Here is a 16810-nt window from a genome sequence, read left to right on the forward strand (position 1 = left end):
TGCTATATCCACTGAGCCAAACCGGTTACGGCTGTACCATTCTTTTAACTTTTCTGAATGTTTGAAATTTGTCATAATAAAATATTGAGGGGAAAACAAAAATACAACCTGTTCCCCAATATCTCGATCTTCTTTACCATGCTCCATTTCTTTTTTTCCCCACAGCATATCAACTTCTAATAAATATAATTACTTACTGTGTTTATTTTCTATTGGCTGTCTCTCCTGCTACTTCACAAGGGAAGACATTTTCAACTTTTTTGTCACTGGTGTATTCCTACCACAAAGAATAATATCTAGCCCAGCTGGGGTAGCCCAGTGGTTGAGTGTTGACCTATGAACCAAGAGGTCACTGGTTCGATTCTGATAGGGCACATTCCTGGGTTGCAGCCTAGATCCCCAGGAGGGGGTGTGGAGGATATCGATGATCGATGATGTTTCTCTCTCATTGATGTTTCTATCTCTCTACCCCTCTCCCTTCCTCTCTCTCTAAAAATCAATAAAAAGATATTTTTAAAAAAGAATAGTACCTAATCATTTATTGAATAAGTGACTACTATTACCCCTGATTCATAAATGAAGAAACTGAGACAAAATTAGTGGATAATAAGTGGACAACTGAGGACAGTTAGAGCAGACTGCCATAAGGAAAAAAATGTCTGACTCTTCTCTAACCTCTGACTTTTACCTTTAAAAATATAATAAAGATGGCTTTCATTAAAATTTGTCAATATTTGCATTTCTATTATTAGATACCTGGCACTTCTACATTCTCAGATACAAATTTAAAAACAAATATTTGTAAAAGATTCATGTTTATTTTTCATTTATTACCTCCTTTCAGGACTTGAAAAATTAGAAATTTCAAACACAGCTTCATTTTAATAAACATGAATAAAAGGCCCTTGAAAAATGCACTCATTTATTCACTCAATTGAGTGTCTACCATGTGCCTAGTACAGTTCTAAGAGTTTAGGATATATAAGTGAATCAGACAGACAAAAATTCTTACCCTCTGTAACTTACATTCTAATGAAATAAATGTCTGCTTAATCAAAGTATTTAGTTATGGCCTCTTAATGAGTTAATTATTTTCTAGGAGTAAATGAGAGATATTTTTACAAGCTGTGTACACTTTTCAAGTCAATAAATAATATTTAAGCCCTAACCAGTTTGGCTCAGTGGATAGAGCATTGGCCCGCGGACTTACGGTCCCGGGTTCGATTCCAATCAAGGGCATGTACCTTGTTTGCAGGCTCAATCCCCAGTAGGGGTTTAGGGGTTGTGCAGGAAGCAGCTAGTCGATGTTTTTCTCTCATTGATGTTTATAGCTTTCTATCCCTCTCCCTTCCTCTCTATAAAAATCAATAAAATATATTTAAAAAAATAATAATAAATAATATTTAAGTTACACCCTATAGGTTCTACATCAAGGTTTCAAGACAGGAAATATTTACCAGGTGCTTACAACTTGCACAATATAATTTAAGAGTTGTTTCATCATCAAGGAGTGAGGGGATGAAAAAAGAATGTGGAGTGACTGCCATCTCACTGTACTTCTACATCCCCAAATTCGAGAATAGAGTAGATCCTGGAGGCGGAATGGGAGGTATGGCTCTCCACCCTTCCTTAGCCTCTTTCTCGTATAAGGCCATAGAAACTGCAACAACATCCCAGGCAGGCTTACTTCACAGGCTATAAAAACTGATTAATGGAGTGGGAACCTACATATCATGCAAAAGTTACTACCTCTGCCCTGCATGTATCTCTTAAGTGACCTGAAAAGTACACGGGGATCCAAAAATAGCCTTATTCTTCAGAAGGAGTATTGAAGACACCTTGGTTTGTTAAGTCCTCAGTTTCCTAGGCAGTACACTAAGTGACTCCTATCAAATATATAGTACAGCACTCGAAGCAGTGCATATTCTATAGGAGAAAACACATAGGTAGGTGAGCATGTCTATTCTAAGGAGCTTCTTTTACACACAAGGGAAAAGAAGAGATGCTGTGTTTGGGGGATCTTGCTTGCAAACATCTCAAGGACAGCTAATCCAATTTTTTTCCAACTACGACTTTCCCCTAGTGCTTAGCACAGAGTTGTATATAGATTGAACTCTAAGTAAATACTTGTTGAATTGGTAAATGAACGAAGAGCGTCACAAAGAAATCATATAAATGTATATTTTAAAAGACTTTCTACAAAAAAAAAAAAAATCCAGATGTTTAAAAGGTCTTTTGATTTTGATAAATTCTTGACCCAAGATGAATACACTAGAAAATATATGAGAATATTATGGTAAAAGAAAAAAGGTGAAAAAGAAAAGAAGTAACCTCTGTAGTTCAAGAATTCCAGATTTTAAATATACTTTGAGAAGTATATCATCTCAAGTTTTATGATACTAGAGGCCTGGTGCACGAAATTCATGCACTCAGGGGGTCCCTCAGCCTAGCCTGTGCCCTCTAGCAGTTCGGGAGCCCTCGGCAAATGTCCGACTGATGGCTTAGGCCCGCTCTCCCGCCACCGCCGCTGCAGGAGTCTCCCGCCACCGCTGCTGCACTCCCCAGCTATGAGCCCAGCTCAGGGCTTCTGGCTGAGCAGTGCTCCCACTGTGGGAACGCACTGACCACCAGGGGGCAGCTCCTGTGTTGAGTGTCACCTGGTGGTCAGTGCACGTCATAGCAACCAGTCATTTCGCCATTTGGTCAATTTGCATATTAGCCTTTTATTATATAGGATAACCTGTTTGTGATAGCAACTACTCAGAAAGATGTAATTACATAGATTTGAGTGACTAAAAAAACTCTTGAGATGGATTTCACCTGGGTCTGAGTGGAGAGAGACATAAGTGGGTACAGAGACCTGCCAATCTCACTAATGTGTCAATTATATCTCAGTGATTTACTCAGCTTCTAGTATAAACCATTAACATTTTTTTAAATCACTACTTTCTCAACATTGCCATCATATGGTTAACTATTCCACATGCAGGAGATTCACCTTGCATTTTTGTCCCCTTGCTCATACATTCTTTGATAAAAATGTTACCTAAGAATTTATTTTTAACTGGATGAATGGTATTGTGAGGATGGCTTTGTTTCTATGTGAATACTCAAATTTTGTCTGAAAAGATTTGGAATAAAATATTCTTTTCAAAATCTGGCCTTTTTTCTTTGAATAAACTTCAAATGCATAAAATGGTTGAATCATAATTTATGGCTTCAGACAAAATCTCAATTTTGATCTAAGCACAATCCAATTATAAAATATATAAATAGCTATTTTTCATAAGGTAGGCATATGCAAATCCACCACCCCAAACAAAGCTATGGCTTTAACAGTCATCTATACCTAAACATACAATCCGCCCATTAACCCATCTCCTTTCTTGCTCCAACCTGATGTAAAGTTTATCCTGAATCCTGTGTGTAGCATTCCCATGTCTTCCTTTTCATATAGTTTTATTGCATTTATTTGTTTTCCAGAAATTCAGCAAATTTACCATTTAAGTGTTCTTATTTATCTATGGCTTCCATAATTTCTCTTTCAACTAAGTAGATATTGATTGTGACTCTGAATTTGATTCTCTCTCTCCATATTTTTGAGTGGTGGTTTTCCCTGCAACCTCAGTTCTTTCATGGGTCAAGAAAAAATTAATTCTTAATTTTATCGACTTTTCTTTGTTGTTAGGACAAGAGGATTTATGTTAATCTGGCTAGGAGTGGGCTTTGTTTAATTGGGGTGTTTTTATTTTCACTAAATTATTGATTTTTGAGAGCTCTTTGTATATTCTGTATGTACATGTTATCAAAATATGCTTTGCAAATATACTCCTCCAGTCTGTGTCTTATCTTTTCATTCTTTTAATAGTATCTTTTGAAGAGCACAGTTTTCTATTTCAGTGAAGTCTAATTTATCAAGTTCTCCTTTCATATCCACATAAAATCCAATTGTTCCAGCACCACAAGTTGAAAGCATATTATTTATCTTTCTACTTTTGTCAAAAATCAGTTGTCGATATAAGTGTGGTTCTATTTCTGGGCTTTCAATCTTGTTCCATTGATCTGTTTTTCTAACTTGGTTGGAATACCACATGGCCTTGATTACGCAGCTTTATAATAAGTCTTAAAATCAGGCAGTATTAATATTCCAACTATGTCACTCATTTTTAAAGTTATTTTGACTATTCTACGTACTTTACATTTCCATATAAATTTTATAATTTGTCAATTTCTACAAAAATAGTATATTAGAATTTTAATTAGGACTCCCTTGAATCTACAAATCAATTTGAGGATAACTGACCCCTTAACAATATTTAGTCTTCCAATCCATGACTATAGTATATTAACATGTGGGTTATTTAAAAGTGTGTTGTATATTTTTAATTTAACTCCATTGTGGTGAGAAAACATACTTTAGGTACCATGAACCTTTTAAACAATGTAAAGCTTTATGACTTAGAAAATGCTATATCTTGATAAAGGTTCTATGTGAACTTAGAAAAAGTGTGTACTTTGTTCTTTATTAGAAGACTGTTCTATAAATGTCAATTAGGTCAAATTGGATGAAACTGTACTTCAAATCTCTATCTTTACTGATTTTTTGTACACTTGTTCTTTCAATTATTGAGAGAGAAGTACTGAAATCTATTATTATAATTTTTAGTTAGTCTTCCTTTTAATTCTATTAATTTTTGTTGAATTTATTTTGAAGCTTTCTTCTTGGATATATAAATAATTTAAATTGCCATTTCTTTTTAATACAATTCCGTTATTACTCTGAAGTGACCTTATTTCTCCCTGGTAATATTCATCACTCTGGAATATACTTTATCCAGTATTAACATAATCACTTCACTTTCTTTTGATTAGTGTTAGCATAATATGTATTTTCCATCATTTTGCTTTTAACCTCTCTGTGTCTTTATACTTGAAGTGTGTGTGTTATAGGCAGCATATAGTTGGGTCTTGCTCTTTATTCAATCTGATAAAGTCTGATATTTAATTGAGTTATTTACAACATTTTATTTTATTTAACCAAATCTATCAACTGTTATATGCTTTCATTATTGTCATTTCCTTTTTTTCTTCCCCCCTTTAGAATAATTAAATGTTTTTAACAATTCCATTCTATTTCCTTTGTTGACTTATTAGCTATAAATCTACCTCATTTCTTTGCTTTCTATCCAAATGAGTCCATGGAACTGCTTGTACATTGTTTAATCCTTATGCAAACTTGTCCTCCAACATCAGAATTATAATCCTAACTTGAAATTTCTTTTACTTAAGATATTTCCACAATTGTAAAAATTAATCTCAGATTTCTAAATCATGAAATAATTTGAATTCAGATTATTAACCAAATGATAGAATATTGGAAGTGTAATTGAATAGAATTGTTTCATTTGTTCATTTACTCATTGGTTCATTATAACAATCCTATCAGACTTGTACAGGAGAGGCTATCTCAACCCACTTCCACATAGCCCCCTACCAAAATGACTAATGTATTCCCCTGCTTCTGTAAAACATGCAGGCTGATGTCCAGGACTTGCCAAAAGGATATCAGAGAGTAGTTAATAAACTATTCCTGCTCCTACCAGTTGAATTTCATGATAATCAAGAAATAATTGTACATTTACCTCAATCTGGTTTTGCCAATTATTTTGCAGTAAATTATGTAATTTAATTTTAAAATGATATAACCAAATAATAATGGACTGTGAAAACAGTTATATTTATGAAAATTAAGCTGAATGTTCTGGAAAGACTCAAGAAGTAAAAAGAATTAGTAATAATTTAGATAAAACCAAGACAACTATGAAATTAGGGAGATATTTTCTAAATCTGGACAAAATTTCTCTCACATTCACCTCCAACTGAAAATTATAGCCAATAAATCATAGGTATTATTAATGCTATAAGATGATACAAAATTCTAATCAGTAGGTTCCAAAGAGTCTTGGACCCACACCAAAAAATTGATGAGTAAATGAGTTATTTAAATGTTTTATGTTATAATACAATGTTTAAGCTAAATATGCATTGTTTTTATGATTTTCCTTTTTAATCAACTTTCTGTATTAACCAACAAAGTATATGACCCAAATGAGTTATATAGTTCCAATCCTCTTTTTACAAAGAGAAAAAAAGTGAGTCATCAGTTAAATAACAATCAGTAAATCAGAAGGTCAGATTATAAACTCAGACTGCAAATATCCAAAGCTGAATGGTATCTTCTGCTGGCAACAACATACCACTCAGTATACGATTACTAAAATAAGACATAGGCCACTTCAGGATTAATAGTCTATTTAATATTTATAGTCTTTATAAATATATTTATAGTTTTTACTCTTGCTATTATCATTTTTTACCCTTGCTATTATCATTTTTTACCCTTACCAAAAATAAATTATGAATAATGATAGGAATATCATTACTGAGCAGGACAAAGCCATAACAATATAGGTTACAGGGCTGGAGAGCAAGTAGAACAGATGGAAGATCACTGAGGCAATTCTAGAGGAGATGGTAGTTACATGCACTAGGAACCTGAATGTGAATGTTTGAAACACCTGCTTGTAATGTTCAGAGTCAGCATTATGTAGGTCGATAAAGGTTAAAAGGCAGGCTCTGGAATCAGACTGCCTGAATTTGGGTCCTGGCTCTACCTTTGACTATCAAGTAACATTGGACAATTCATTTAACCTCTGTGTTTCCTCATCTGTGAAATGAAGACGATAACTCCTACGGCATAAGGCTGTTTTAAAGATTAAATAAAATAAGCTGCACAAAAGAGTGCCTGCAACATAGTAAGCACAGATTATTCACCAGATAACATAAGGTTCTCAACCTTCCTAATGCCGCGACCCTTCAATACAGTTCCTCATGTTGTGGTGACCCCCAACCATAAAATTATTTTCGTTGCTACTTCATAACTGTAATTTTGCTACTGTTATGAATCGTAATGTAAATATCTGAAATGCAGGATGTATTTTCAGGGGTCACGACCCACAGGTTGAGAACTGCTGGAAGTAATGCCATGAGTGACCAGTCTACGAGGATTCATATCTCAGTGCAATTACTTACCAGCTCTGTAACCTTAAGGAAAGTTTAACCTCTCTGGGCCTCAAATCCCTCATCAGTAAAATGTGCATAACGAAAGCTCCAATCCCACTAGATTATTGTGAGGATTTCAATAAATTAATAAATGTAAAGTGACTGAGATTTAACTGCTTAATCTAATAAATGTTAGCCACTACTATTTTGTATATTACTGGCTTTTCAGCTAATTGAAAATTGCTCTTTCTGAGAGTATCCAGATGTTAGTTACCACCTTTGGCTCCATGCTTCTCACCCTCCAAAATAAACAGGACTCAAACAATTTATTTCTATACAGATAGATCACCAGTGCCATCTAGTGGTATTGCTAACAAATTCACCAAATGAGTGACATTGCCCAAAAAGGGGTAAAATTTCTACAGATATAAATTTAATTTTTAAGACAGACTAAATTGAATGTTGTTATTTGGAAATTTGTAACATTTTATATAACTACTAGAGGCCCAGTGCACAAGATTCATGCAATGGGAGGGGGTGGGGGTGGGGAAACGGCCCTCAGCTCGGCCTGTGCCCTCTCACAGTCTGGGACACCTCGGGGGATGTCTGCCCGCCAGCTTAGGCCCAATCCCCCATGTCTGCCTGCCGGCTTAGGCCCGATCCCCCTGGGAATTGGGCCTAAGTCGGCAGGCAGACATCTCTCTCTCAGTCCACCCACCTGCCACTGCTTTGCTCACCAGCCATGAGCCCAGCTTCTGGCTGAGCAGCACTCCCCCTGTGGGAGCACACTGACCACCAGGGGGCAGTTCCTGCATTGAGTGTCTGCCCCCTGATGGTCAGTGCACATCATAGCAACCAGTCGTTCCGCTGTTCAGTCGATTTGCATATTAGGGTTTTATTATATAGGATTTGGATGAAGTACAAATGCAAATGAGAGAAATTTCATAAACTGCAAACTATAAATAGATTGCTTGGCAAATACAGTACAAAAAAGGTTTTTACTTTTTTTTTTTTTTTTTTGCATGAGCCAAACAATTGGGTTTAAACCCATTGCCAATATTTTTGGACAGATTTATGATGCTTGCAAACCCCTGATAATATCTAGACCTCAGTTTCCTATAATATGAAATGAGGGTGTTGTACAGTTGAATTTCTTTCCAGTTCTAAAAGTAAGTGATGAATTACTATACTAATTTTAACAGGATGAATCCATAGTATTACCTATCAGAAGCACTTTCTCAGAGGGAAACCTTGACGACTTGATAACTTCCAAGATCCTTTCCAACTTTATTATTTTTAAAATGCAGCCATGTTGGAATTAGACATATAAATTTTTGGTATAATTTGAGCAGCACATAAGTTATAACATACTAAGATGTTAGGTTATATTGTTGGAGAAATTAAAATATTAATACCATATAAAGATGCGAAGCAAAGCATCATGCATCTTTATTTTCTGCAAGTCCAAACTTACAGAAGGTGCAAAACTGCATAAAACTAATGTAAACTATACTATATCAGCAGTCCTTGCTTTGCTCGTTGAAAATGCACAAATTTTAGAGCCACAACTAATTAAATAACACCAGTCCTCCAATAACACAATTTACATGTCAGTGACCATGGTATATTAACTATATTATGTCAGAGTTTCTGGCTCTTTGGTCTGTAAATCCCTATTTAAATAATAGATGTAGCATCAGGAGCAGTGACCAACATATCACTTCTTTTAAAGTCCATCGATGATTGCCCACTGCACATTTGTATTCAGTTCAAACATAGACAGCAAAGCATGTTGCCTCCTTATCTCCAAGTGTAATGTCACAATTCACATGACATTTCCCCAAAGTGAGTAATCAACAGAGGGAATTAGCCTATGAAGAGGAAAAGTACAGCAGAGTCAAAATGTGATGTTGCTAGAACTGAAAGTGGATTGAATAGATCTAAAAATGGTGACAGCCAAGCAAAGACATGAAAAATGTAGGCCCTCATGAAGTGAACGTAAGACCTATAACCTAAAAAACAAGCTCAAGTTGCTTCAACAGCGTGCTAATTGAATATAAATGGCTGTACAAGAAATAGGTGACTGGAATGTTGACACTGTGCCCTTTGGAGCAACTTAGCTAGGCAGTGACAGGAATTCAGAGAAGGTGAACTTACCAACATCAATGAGGAAAGTTATGACAAAAAGAATGACAATGTCCCAGAGGAAGTGACACTGGCATAAAACCTTGCTTTGAAGAAACTCAGAAATATTTACAACTTTGAAAGTACAAAGAAAAAAATGAAAGCTGATCCAAACTTAAAAAGAAATATGAAAGTTCAAGTCACCAAGACTTAGAAAAGATGCTTGTTCCATATTGTAAGTCATACAATGAGAAGACGGTAAGTTCTGTTCAAATTCTTGACAAGTTTTTTGTAAAGAAATGAAACACTTTCATTCTTAATGTTTTAATGTTTTAAACTACAGTGTACTAAATAAATATTAGTTTTACTATTTTTCATTTCCCTATACATTTATAAACCACAGTAAGTAAATTTATAATGGTTTGAGAAAACATTTTAGAGTCATGGAACAATTGACATTTTTGCCCTTGATTATTAAGATCACTTTGCCTGGTTTCAGCTTACACAGTCATTTTATGGTCTTGCAATACTGTGCAAAGCAAGGACTGCATGTATTGTCAATGTCTAAGTTGTTCTTTCACAATTTTCAGTCACTGTAAGCATAAGTCATTCAGAAATTGTCACTATTACATGATAGTATAATAGCTTGATCCCTTCTGAACAAATTATATAAATTACTTGCAGTATCATGACATAATGCTGAAAGGTGCCCTTTATCCTAACCAAAGCAGACATATAGAAAAGCATTAAATACCTGGCAGTGGCAACTGAACTAATATGCCACTGACTCTTGGGTCCATGTTCAATTGATCAGTTATATCCAAAAGCTCTTCTTGAGAAACATCCTTAGGCTTTAGAATGATCTCACTATAGATACCTAGAAGAAAACAAGCACAGACAGTCACCTGGCTAACAAAGTTGTGTGCTTTTCATTAGTGGTGTCTTACACAGTGTGTAACTCAAGCATGTCAAACTCAAAGGCTAACATGGACCAAATAAACAAGGTTTAAGTTTATGTGGGCCACAAAAAAAACAAAAGCTTCAATTTTCATTGAAACGTAGGTGTATTTTGATAGAGAAATGCTGAATACAAAGGGCTGAAATAAACGAATAATCATTAATATAAAATAATAGAACATTTTAATCAAAATTAATATTTTTTCTTGAACATTAACTTACCAGACATTGAATAACTGCACAAATTAATAAGCGTAATGCAAATAAACCTATTTCTCTTGTTCTCCGAAAGTAAAATATTTCCTGTTGCACACACCAAACAAGTCAGTCCAAGGCTAATGAGTGGCAATGGGCTGCTAAAATATTCGCTGCTAGTATTAGTGGAGAGAAATGGTGCGCCTGCACGTAAGGCACGTAAGGGAAATGAATGCAACATGATTATAGTAATCAGTCATTAGCAAACGTTGTAGTTCATTATTAATAATTATGTATAACAGGATATTGTAAAAGTTAAGTTATGAAATTTTTATTAAAATGTTTCTTAGATACCATTATATTGGCTGGGCCACATGCAGTCCGCGAGTTTGACATGCTTTGTGTAACTGGTTTTCTCTGCTCCTGTCCCACAGGAAGGAAAGGCCCTTCTACAAAAATGGTGTTCTAAGCATCATCAGAAGAGACTTCTCAAACAGGATTCACATGCATTCTTTGGCCCAGGATCCTATGTGGCAAATTGCCCTTATTTGTGATAAGCTACTATTAGTGAATTTGAATACAATAAAAACATCAATAGCACCACCACCACTGACAGGTCAAGCTTGACAGAGTGAACTGGCCAGATTTATTATCTCATTAAAGCAAATGTATTAAAAATGGTCCTTTTAAGTGTAAAGTCTTCCTCTCACATCCCACCATAGCAGCTGAAATCACATTGAATTGATTCAATAAGAAATTTAAAGACAAGGGGTAAGAAATGAACATAAACATTGGTAACTAAAAAAACCTATCATAATAATAAATGTTATTCAAATAACACTTATTTGACAATGATCATTCATTATTACACTTTGCAGTAAAACCAGAAACATTCTTTAGTAACAAGCACAACTAAAGCATCCCTACCTACAGCAGAGGCGGCTCGGATCTTCTTCCTGACGTAGGTGTGGCTTGCTGGGTTATCTCCCACTAAAATGATACTGAGGTGAGGTCTTCTGTTCCCAAGGGAAATCCAGGACTCCACACCCTCTTGTATTTCTTTCTGGATTTGTTTGGCCATTTCAGTTCCTGAGATAATAATGGCATCGTGTCTATGGGGAATAAAAGATTAAATGTAGTACTGAAGACGACAGTAAGGTGTATCCAACAACATACGTTTAAGATACAAGAACGACTAAAACATTCGTGGTTCTCCAAGTGAGCATCCAAAATTTGGTTTTCCAAGTATATATGACACCCAATTCTTCAGGTTCATAAATATATTTATAATTTTGTGAAATATTCTAGCTCTGCTTTTTAGTTTTACATCTGCATTATATCTATAGTATACATTTCTTTATAACTACCATGTGGATTTTTTAAATTATCAAACCACATACTCCAGATCTGGACTATAATACTGGCTCTGTTGAAAGCTCTGCTATTTTTTAGAAGCAGCAGATTAGCACAGTCTAGTTAAAAACTGACACCCATCTTCAAAGCCTTGTGCCATGTAGTATGTGACCCCACAGTATTGCGACCCTAAGGCTAGTGTGTTCACTGTTAGTTATTGTACCCTATACAGGACCTGAAGTCATGAGCTCTGTACTGCACAACTCTTTTAACTTTATTCCACAGCCTTAGGACAGCTCCATGACAACAGCTGCCAGTCTTGTCATTCTTGTCAGTGATTACTGTGGGGACCAGGTCAGTAACAATGGCCAATTGTTCCCCATACCATGGCATCATTTCTAATGAAAAAAAAAATTGCACAGAACATTACTTCCTGCCAGTTTATGTAAGTACTTAAAAAGGTAAGAAATGCTATGCTTTGATAGGTAACATAAATCTATCTCTGGAATGGCACAAAGAAATGCATAATGGGAAGGCTTGCCAGCTCACCATGATGCCAAACTTAAGAGTGATAAATCGTGTTACTCTTACTGTGTGTTTATTTCTTAACGGTACCTGATCTATAATAATAAAAGCATAATATGCTAATTAGACCGGACGTCCTTCTGGACAACCTTCAGGATGAAGCCGGAGCTACGAGGGAAGCCTGGGTCCCGGGTTCCAGAGGGAAGCTGGCGCCAGCAGCCAGGGGAAGGAAGGCCTACTCTTGCACGAATTTCATGCATCAGGCCTCTAGTAAAGTATAAGATGGTTCCTTCTTCATGCTGCCATGATTATTACACAAAATGCCAAATGCGGGCCAATGAATATTGTGATGAAGAGGAAGAGGAGGAAGCAGAAGAAGAAAAGGAGGAAAGAAAAATCTTATAGCCCCTTAATTCTTTCTAATATCTGTACACTTATTTCCTAAAAAATGTGGGCACAATGAATATCAGCCAACACACAAGTGCAAACTTGCTGCCTCTTCCAAATAAGTCAGCTGCCTTCTCTAATAGGTGGTGTAAATACAGGTAGAACCAAATCAAGAATACTCCATTTCCGTCTGGCCCCAGTGGTCCATGGTGCTCATCCAAGTTCATACAATTTTGATGTAAACATTGTTCTGGGAAGAAGTGAATCCAAAATGTGGCCTATGGATAGATACATTAAAATTGCCTGGGAAGCCTGCTAAACTTGCAGATGCCCAGACCCCAAGACCACATCCACAATTCAGTCCCTAGAGGGTGAAGCCTAGGAATCCGCATGTCTAACAAGTTCCCACAAGTGTTCTTGTGCATGACAGTGTTTGAAAGCCACTTCTGCAGTTCAACACAAAAGTACATTTTAATAATAATCATAACCCTGGGTAAATAATTAACTGAGAGAATAAACTGGTTAGACAATACAATTAAAACTAGACCTTATAATTATAAGTAAACTACTTTTGATTCTAACTTTGTTGACTTTTCACTAAAAATTTAATAGCTTTCAAGACATGGAAGTTCATGGAAAATTCAGTGTGACACATTTGCTCCACTGTCCTAAATTTATAACAGCTTTATTGAAGTACTAGAGGCCCGGTGCACGAATTCATGCATAGGTGGGGTCTGGCCAGCCTGCCCCCTCGGGGCCAATAGGGCTAGGCCAGCCAGGAAGTGGGGCCACGGTCAGTTGGCTGGCTGGCCCTGTCCCCTGGTTGAACCCCCGGTCGAAGGGACAATTTGCATATTAGCCTTTGATTATATAGGATAATTGACATACAATAAACTGCACAGATTTAAAGTATACAACTTGATGTTTTAATATATGTATGTACCTGGGAAACCATTACCACAATTAAGAAAATGAACATAGCCATCACCCCCCAAAATTTCCTGGTACCCCATTTGTAATCTCACCATTCTACATGTCCCTGCCATGTACCTCCACCACCTGCACCCCCCCATCACCAGGCAACCACTAATTTGCTTTCTGTCACTCCATATTAGTTTGTATCATCATGAATTTTATAAAAATGAAATTATGCACTACACTCTCCTTTTTATCTACTTTCACTCACCATAATTAAGATTCATTAATGTTGTTGCATGTATCGATAGTTCATTTCTTTTTATTGCTGAGTAGTTTTCCATTGTATGGATATACAGAAAATTGTTTATCCATTCAATTGTTGATGGGTATTTGGGTTGTTTCCAGTTTGTGGTCATGATAAATAAAGCTGTCTGGAACATTCATCTTTAAGTCATTGTATACACATATGCTTTCATTTCTCTTGCACAAAATTTGAGCAGAATGGCTGAAACATATGGTAGGTATATGCTTAAATTTTTAAGAAACTGTTGACCTGCTTTCCAATGTAGCATTTTACATTTCTACAAGCAGTATATGAGAGTTCCAGTTGCTCAACATACTTGCCATCACTTGGTATTGCCAATCTTTTACATTGTAGACATACTAGTGCCTATACTGTATGTTGGTATCTCCTTGTGCTTTTAATTTGCATCCCTATAGTGAATAATGATGCTAAGCATCTTTTCATGTGCTTATTTACCATCTGCCTATCCTCTTTGTTGAACTGTGCAATTTAATGTTTTGCCCATTGTTTAATAGATTATTTTCTTATTATTGAAGTTGTGAGGGTTATTCATAATATCCTAGATTCAAGTCCTATATCAGGTTTGTGATTTAAAATATCCTCTCCTAGTCTTTTCATTCTCTTAACTGTGTCTTTGGAATATCAGTTCTAAATTTTTATGTATTTCAATCAATTTTACTTTCATGGATCATGCCTTTGGTATTGGTATAATGAATCTTTGCCGCACTCAGGGTCACAAAGGTTTTCTCCAGTGTTCCCTTCTATAAGTTTTATGGGTTCAGGTTATACATTTAGTTCTATGATTTAGCTCTATTCATAGTTAGATGAGAGCTTATATCAGAATATTTTCTAATTTTATTTTTCTGAATTTATTGAGATTATCATATACAATCCCATGGACTTTTGGTTTTAGTGTGTTAATATGGTGAATCACATTGATTGATTTTTAAATGTCAAACCAACATTGCATTCCTGGGATAAACCTCACTTGGTCATAATGCAGCTATCCTTTCCAGATATTGTGGATCTCATCTAAAATTTTGTTACTTGTTTTACATCTATGTGCATGAGAGGTATTTGTCAGTAGTTTTCATTTCTTGTAATGTTTTTATATATATGTTTTTTGTACTAGGGTGATGATGCCCTCATAGAATGAGTTAGGATGTACTCCATCCTCTTTAAGAGTTTCTGCAAAATTGGTATTATTTATTCCTTAAATATTTGGTAGAATTCACCTGTGAAAATATCTGATCTTTGAGCTTTCTTTATTGGGAGGTTTAAAATTATAAGTTTAACTTTTTAATTTATAGTGCTATTCAGGGTATTCATTTTTTCTTGAGTTTTTATAGTTTGTGTCTTTGTACATTCTAATAATTAGTACATAATTATAATGATAGACTAAATCAAGTTAAGATAAAATACACTTACTTTTGAGTTTAAATTTTATTTTTCAAGATTAAGTAACAAACTTTTTTCACTATTTACTATGAATTTCTAGAGCTCATTTTTTATTAATTAATTTAGTGGCCTTTTAATACTAAGAGAACAAGGACCTCTATATTAGTAAATACTAAGGTTGCAGATACAGCAACTAATTCCAGAATGGCTCATTTATAAAAGATAGTTAAACAATAAATACTTTCCATAAATTAAATTGTGTCAGCAATATTCAGTTAGGGTAAAATACTGGGTTACAGAAGCAGTTTTATATGCTAATAAACTTTAATTCACTCTTATAGTAAAGAACATACATTTATATTTTAAAACACAAAACCACCTAAACTCCATGTTGCATTTTATAGCATATGAATAGCAGTGCTGCTGCTGATATGTCTTATAGTTGATTCTCTGTTCAACAGAATAATCTGTTCATAGGCTACTGTGAAACAGGCAATTACTGAAAATAATTCGGGATAATTACAGTCAAGAAACTACAAAGAGAATGTCAGAGTCAATATTGGCATAAATTGATTCCTGGCTTCCGAAGAGACAATATACAGATTAAACTTCACTGCAGTCTGTATGTTGGGGTCTGAGAGAGTGACAGTGCCTACTTTACTTTATTGCACTGAGATGCTAAGTTAGTTCGCTAATTATAGCTAACATTAGAGGCCCGGTGCATGAATTTGTGAAAGGGTGGGGTCCCTTCGCCTGGCCCGCGATCAATGACAGTTGGGGCCATCTTGCCCAATCCCGACTGGGGCCAATCGGGGCCACTGCCCCAGGGGAGAGACTGTAGGAGGTTGGCCAGCCACGGGAGGTTGGCTGTGAAAACACATTGACCACCAGGGGGCAGTTCCTGCGTTGTCTTCCCCCTGTGGTCAGTGCGTGTCATAGCAACCAGTCGACCGGTTGGTTGACTGGTCCTAATGGTCACTTAGGCTTATATATATATATAGATGATACAGCCTGAATTAGCTTGTGTTTATGGGTAAATATCCACAAGACTGCCACCCAATTATGAGTACAGACTTTGAGCATTTTCAGTAGCAGCTGAACCATCCTCTTGATTTCCTCAGTCACTGAAGAGCCTCAATAAGCCTGGCTTTGTGGGAGACACACTATCCTATCTAATAATAGACAAACATGGTAATTAACTGTACCTCCGACATGCTTCCCATTGGCTAATCAGGGCGATATGCAAATTAACTGCCAACCAAGATGGCGGCCGGCAGCCAGGCAGCTGAAGCGAACAGGAGGCTTGCTTGCTCCAGTGAAGGAGGAAGCCAAGGTTCCCCGCCTGCCGCTGCTGGGCTCTGAGCTTGCACTCTAAGCAACTATGTTGCAATTATAGAAGCTAAACAATCCCCATGCTTTCAGCCAGCCAGCCGAGCTGGATTTGCAACAGTGTTTCAATTATAGAAGCCAAACAAAGCCAGGCACCTGCTTTCAGCAGCTGAGGTCTTAGAGCTGGAGCCGAGCCTCAGAGCTAAAGCCGGCTCTCAGTTCCAGTGACAGCCATAGAAGGTAAATAAATCCCAGAAT

General features: G+C 36.1%; 1 protein-coding gene across 3 annotated transcripts in view; it reads right to left on the bottom strand.

The window, feature by feature from the left end:
- MTHFD2L (methylenetetrahydrofolate dehydrogenase (NADP+ dependent) 2-like) overlaps nt 1-16810 on the bottom strand; it is a 98654-nt gene that overhangs the window by 71523 nt on the left and 10321 nt on the right. For all 3 annotated transcript variants that reach the window (XM_005874815.2, XM_005874814.2, XM_014546595.1), the window contains 2 exons: nt 11266-11450; nt 9941-10063 (listed from right to left, as the gene is read on the bottom strand). In XM_005874815.2, coding sequence (XP_005874877.1) covers nt 9941-10063; nt 11266-11419 — 277 coding nt within the window. In that variant the 5' untranslated portion in view covers nt 11420-11450. The remainder of the gene's footprint in view (nt 1-9940; nt 10064-11265; nt 11451-16810) is intronic.

Source organism: Myotis brandtii, unplaced genomic scaffold (genome assembly GCF_000412655.1).
Source record: "Myotis brandtii unplaced genomic scaffold, ASM41265v1 scaffold453, whole genome shotgun sequence".
In the NCBI taxonomy this organism is placed as follows: domain Eukaryota; kingdom Metazoa; phylum Chordata; class Mammalia; order Chiroptera; family Vespertilionidae; genus Myotis; species Myotis brandtii.